Source organism: Taurulus bubalis (genome assembly GCF_910589615.1).
Source record: "Taurulus bubalis genome assembly, chromosome: 7".
Taxonomy (NCBI): Eukaryota; Metazoa; Chordata; class Actinopteri; order Perciformes; family Cottidae; genus Taurulus; species Taurulus bubalis.
The window spans coordinates 836,420-842,500 of NC_136595.1; the positions used below are offsets into that span (position 1 = coordinate 836,420).

Genomic DNA, 6,081 nt, shown 5'->3' on the forward strand with positions numbered 1-6,081 from the left:
GAAAGTATGAACGATGAGCTTCATGCACTAAACAGAACAATGTATGTTTCATGTTTCTCCAAGTAATAGAAAACAAGAAACAACAAGAAAACTACAATACAAATAGTTTATTTCAGTCTTTACTAACTATTTTCTAAAAGAAATGCAGATAATAAAGAATATTCTTCTTTATTATCTGCATTCCTTTTATATATATATATATATATATATATTCCTCCTTGTTATATATATTGTGTAACAATGAGGAATTAACTAGAGAATAAGGAGAACCAGATGTTCTTTGATGAGTTCCTTGTTCCAGTAGATGAAACGGTTGTGTCCTCTTCTCCAACCGCATGGAGCTGGAATGTTACACCACGGTCTTAATTTGGGCCTTTTGGGATTGTTCTTACTCAAACTGCATTTCTAAAACGTGAAGCGATGTGAACGTGTTCCCTCTCTAAACGGGTATCAGTGAAGACGTGTGTTGTTGTGTCGGCAGACTGAAGACAGGAAGAGCCTCTCTGCCGCTGACGCCTCCAGTGAGGCTGCTGCCTCCAGTGAGGCTGCTGCCTCCAGTGAGGCTGCTGCCTCCAGTGAGGCCGACGACGCGCTGGCCCCCAGCCTGCTGGGCCTGCTGGGGGACCGGGGCCAGACCTGGACCCTCCAGCTGCAAGCGGAGCCCACGGAGACCCCCAAGACCCCGTCCAGCGTCAGTCTGGCCGAGTCCATGCAGTCTGCCTCTCACAGTGAGTCCAGCAGACGCTTCAGACCTCTACACCTCTACACCTCAGACCTCTACACCTCTACACCTCTACACCTCTACACCTCTACACCTCAGACCTCTACACCTCAGACCTCTACACCTCAGACCTCTACACCTCAGACCTCTACACCTCAGACCTCTACACCTCTACACCTCTACACCTCAGACCTCTACACCTCAGACCTCTACACCTCAGACCTCTACACCTCAGACCTCTACACCTCAGACCTCTACACCTCAGACCTCTACACCTCAGACCTCTACACCTCTACACCTCAGACCTCTACACCTCAGACCTCTACACCTCAGACCTCTACACCTCAGACCTCTACACCTCAGACCTCTACACCTCAGACCTCTACACCTCTACACCTCTACACCTCAGACCTCTACACCTCTACACCTCTACACCTCTACATCTCAGACCTCTACACCTCTACACCTCAGACCTCTACACCTCTACATCTCTAGACCTCTACACCTCTACATCTCAGACCTCTACACCTCAGACCTCTACACCTCTACACCTCTACACCTCTACACCTCAGACCTCTACACCTCAGACCTCTACACCTCTACACCTCAGACCTCTACACCTCAGACCTCTACACCTCTACACCTCAGACCTCTACACCTCAGACCTCTACACCTCAGACCTCTACACCTCTACACCTCTACACCTCAGACCTCTACACCTCTACACCTCTACACCTCAGACCTCTACACCTCAGACCTCTACACCTCTACACCTCAGACCTCTACACCTCAGACCTCTACACCTCAGACCTCTACACCTCAGACCTCTACACCTCTACACCTCAGACCTCTACACCTCTACACCTCAGACCTCTACACCTCAGACCTCTACACCTCTACACCTCTACACCTCAGACCTCTACACCTCTACACCTCAGACCTCTACACCTCAGACCTCTACACCTCTACACCTCAGACCTCTACACTTCTACACCTCTACACCTCAGACCTCTACACCTCTACACCTCTACACCTCAGACCTCTACACCTCAGACCTCTACACCTCTACACCTCAGACCTCTACACCTCAGACCTCTACACCTCAGACCTCTACACCTCTACACCTCTACACCTCAGACCTCTACACCTCTACACCTCTACACCTCAGACCTCTACACCTCTACACCTCAGACCTCTACACCTCTACACCTCTACACCTCAGACCTCTACACCTCAGACCTCTACACCTCAGACCTCTACACCTCTACACCTCAGACCTCTACACCTCTACATCTCTAGACCTCTACACCTCTACATCTCAGACCTCTACACCTCAGACCTCTACACCTCTACACCTCTACACCTCTACACCTCAGACCTCTACACCTCAGACCTCTACACCTCTACACCTCAGACCTCTACACCTCAGACCTCTACACCTCTACACCTCAGACCTCTACACCTCAGACCTCTACACCTCTACACCTCTACACCTCAGACCTCTACACCTCTACACCTCTACACCTCAGACCTCTACACCTCAGACCTCTACACCTCTACACCTCAGACCTCTACACCTCAGACCTCTACACCTCAGACCTCTACACCTCAGACCTCTACACCTCTACACCTCAGACCTCTACACCTCTACACCTCAGACCTCTACACCTCTACACCTCTACACCTCAGACCTCTACACCTCTACACCTCAGACCTCTACACCTCAGACCTCTACACCTCTACACCTCAGACCTCTACACTTCTACACCTCTACACCTCAGACCTCTACACCTCTACACCTCTACACCTCAGACCTCTACACCTCAGACCTCTACACCTCTACACCTCAGACCTCTACACCTCAGACCTCTACACCTCAGACCTCTACACCTCTACACCTCTACACCTCAGACCTCTACACCTCTACACCTCTACACCTCAGACCTCTACACCTCTACACCTCTACACCTCAGACCTCTACACCTCTACACCTCTACACCTCAGACCTCTACACCTCAGACCTCTACACCTCAGACCTCTACACCTCTACACCTCAGACCTCTACACCTCAGACCTCTACACCTCAGACCTCTACACCTCAGACCTCTACACCTCTACACCTCAGACCTCTACACCTCAGACCTCTACACCTCTACACCTCTACACCTCTACACCTCAGACCTCTACACCTCAGACCTCTACACCTCTACACCTCAGACCTCTACACCTCAGACCTCTACACCTCAGACCTCTACACCTCTACACCTCAGACCTCTACACCTCAGACCTCTACACCTCAGACCTCTACACCTCTACACCTCAGACCTCTACACCTCAGACCTCTACACCTCTACACCTCAGACCTCTACACCTCAGACCTCTACACCTCTACACCTCTACACCTCTACACCTCTACACCTCAGACCTCTACACCTCAGACCTCTACACCTCTACACCTCTACACCTCAGACCTCTACACCTCTACACCTCAGACCTCTACACCTCAGACCTCTACACCTCATACCTCTACACCTCTACACCCGCTCTCTCTCTCTCTCTCTCTCTCTCTCTCTCTCTCTCTCTCTGTCCTCAGGCTGTGTGGTCTCTCTCTCTCTCTCTCTCTCTCTCTGTCTCTCTCTCTCTCTCCCCCCCCTCAGGCAGTGTGGTCTCCTTCTCTCTGTCCTCAGGTAAACTCCGGCCCAGTCGGGTCCAGAGTGTGGTCTCCAGTCAGGGCAGCATGGACTCGGACATGCAGGGTAAGTGGTGTCAGCAGAGGTCTGACCATGAGGTCACTTTGTTCTACATTCACAGACCTCAGCATGAACGTCCTCTCCACCGTAACCAGCTGTAACCTGTAGTCTAGCTTTCACTCCAGCTGGCCCTTTACATCTCAATAGTTTGTTTTGATCAATACATTTGAGTCAGCAGCTCAGTTATTTTACATCACACGCTTCACCTGGATAAACAGCTCCATCTAGTGGACAATCTACATCCTTACATGTTCTCAATAAGAGGCAGAGATAAGTCCCGGTAAAGTGACTTCTGAATAGATCCACTAGTGACCTGATGAAGATGAAGACGACACCGTGACGTTGCCTCTTCATCACTGTGTTATGTGTCTTAAGGCTATGATGGCGGCAGCAGCGACTCCGAGTGCGAGAGCCCCACGCTGGACGAGCCGGAGGGCCAGTCGCCTCTGATGCCCGACTTCTGGCTGATTGTGAAGATCCACCAGGACCGAGTGAAGGTGTTCTCCCATTCCAGGTCAGACAACCCTCACACATGAGCAATGCTACCAGCTGTGTGGCTGTCCCGGCGACCGGAGAGGCTCTTTAAAGACCCTCAGCTTTAAAGCCGTTCAGGAGGAGGGGCCCTAAACTTTGAAGTAGCACACACACACGCACACGCACACACACACGCACACACACTCGCGCACACACACACACACGCACACACACACACGCACACACTCACACGCGCACGTGTGAAAAAAAATGTTTTTATCAAAAAAGCGTTCATTTCCAACCCTTTATTCAAAAACAGAAGTGACAGTGCAAAACATCTTCAGAAAGCACAAACAGGTTGCTCCTTGAACATCCCTGAGCTGTTCATTAAAACTACAAAATGGACTAACACTAAAAACATACACATGTATGCTTTACATCTGCCAAATGTGAGCCCTTTTTACTGTAATTGATCCCTCCAGAGGCTGCATTTACATACCCTGCTTTATCAATATGTATGAAATACTGGACAGAGGGAAGCTGTACTGCTCCATATAGAGCGTCCTCTTCCTTAAACTCTTTCATTCTGGGTCTCTTATGACCACGACGTCACGTTGTTGGCTAAGCCCAACGACGTGATTTGCTTCATTCTACTTTGAGTAAAAAAACAAAAACAAACCTGCAGCCAGATCCTCCGGTGAGCCGGTTTAACGTTAACGAGTGACAGCGTGAACTGAACCAGACCGGGGGGTGACGGCATGTTTCATCACGTTACGTTTTTTACAAGCAAGACTGAACTGTAACGGAACATAACGTAACTTTAACGACAATACACAACCCAAACACGTTAGCTAACGCGATAGCAAGCTGACTAGCTTCCATTAAAAACAAGTTTGAGGAACATGAAGACGCTGATTGGCCAAGACTCGACTTGTCAAAGATCTTCTATTTTTGAGAAGATCACAACCTCAGCTTTTCTCGTGTCTCACTCCAATCTCAGAAACACTGGCCGGCCAGTTGCTCCGCTCTTTTTTTTTTCTCCGCGACTTATTGCCCGGCGTAATAATCGCGCGACACAACGAATCGATAATGAAATTCGTTGCCAACACTTTTGATAATCGATTTTTATCGATTTTATCGATTCGTTGTTGCAGCCCTACACGTTAGCTAACGTGTTTGGGTTGTGTATTGTCGTTAAAGTTACGTTATGTTCCGTTACAGTTCAGTCTTGCTTCACCAGTCACTCTTAACGTTAAACCGGCTCACCGGAGGATCTGGCTGCAGGTTTTTTTTTTTTTTTTTCAACCCGATGTCGTGGTCATAAGAGACCCAGAATGAAAGAGTTTAAGGAAGAGGACGCTCTATATGGAGCAGTACAGCTTCCCTCTGTCCAGTATTTCATACATATTGATAAAGCAGGGTATGTAAATGCAGCCTCTGGAGGGATCAATTACAGTAAAAAGGGCTCACATTTGGCAGATGTAAAGCATACATGTGTATGTTTTTAGTGTGAGTCCATTTTGTTGTTTTAATGAACAGCTCAGGGATGTTCAAGGAGCAACCTGTTTGTGCTTTCTGAAGATGTTTTGCACTGTCACTTCTGTTTTTGAATAAAGGGTTGGAAATGTTTTTTTTTTAAGTATTGTTCTGTGCCGTAACATCAACCCACGGACTACTGGAGCACCTTTTTAGAAAGATTAAGATCTAAAGCATCGACATCTGCAACAATAAACACAATCCTGGAAAGCATTGGCATGTTAGGAAGCACATTCAGTCAAAAAAACAACGTGTTTTTCGGTTAAAAAATGTAAAGCAAAGTGACGCTTTATTAAACTTTGGGCTCAGCTCTGTGGACGGACTGCCGGGCGCTCGATCCCGGCTGCTCTCTGAATCCCTTACACGTCTGCTGCAGGTGCTTCACGGCAGGCAAAGAGGTCAGTGAGGAGCTGGAGAAGAAGGAGGAGAAGCTGCCCGAGTCCTTACACCTGCACCAGATGGTGGTCCGGAGGGTCGGAGAGATCTGCAGGATAGTCAACCAGGTGGGCATGTCCTGAGACCGTAGCTACAGGAGCAACACGCGTGTGATGAAGGCCGTGTAACCCACCGTGTGCTCTGTGTGTGCAGCGCATGCTGCTG

The 6,081-nt window shown here is 48.9% G+C and overlaps 1 protein-coding gene across 1 annotated transcript in view; it reads left to right on the forward strand.

The window, feature by feature from the left end:
• Positions 1-6,081, forward strand: part of szt2 (SZT2 subunit of KICSTOR complex) — a gene marked incomplete at its 5' end in the record, with an annotated part of 149,193 nt that overhangs the window by 53,160 nt on the left and 89,952 nt on the right. Inside the window, 5 exons of the mRNA XM_079221464.1 lie at positions 482-728; positions 3,409-3,477; positions 3,847-3,985; positions 5,858-5,984; positions 6,070-6,081. The exon at positions 6,070-6,081 is cut by the window's right edge and continues 109 nt beyond it. Of these exons, the coding sequence (XP_079077590.1) occupies positions 482-728; positions 3,409-3,477; positions 3,847-3,985; positions 5,858-5,984; positions 6,070-6,081 (594 nt within the window). The remainder of the gene's footprint in view (positions 1-481; positions 729-3,408; positions 3,478-3,846; positions 3,986-5,857; positions 5,985-6,069) is intronic.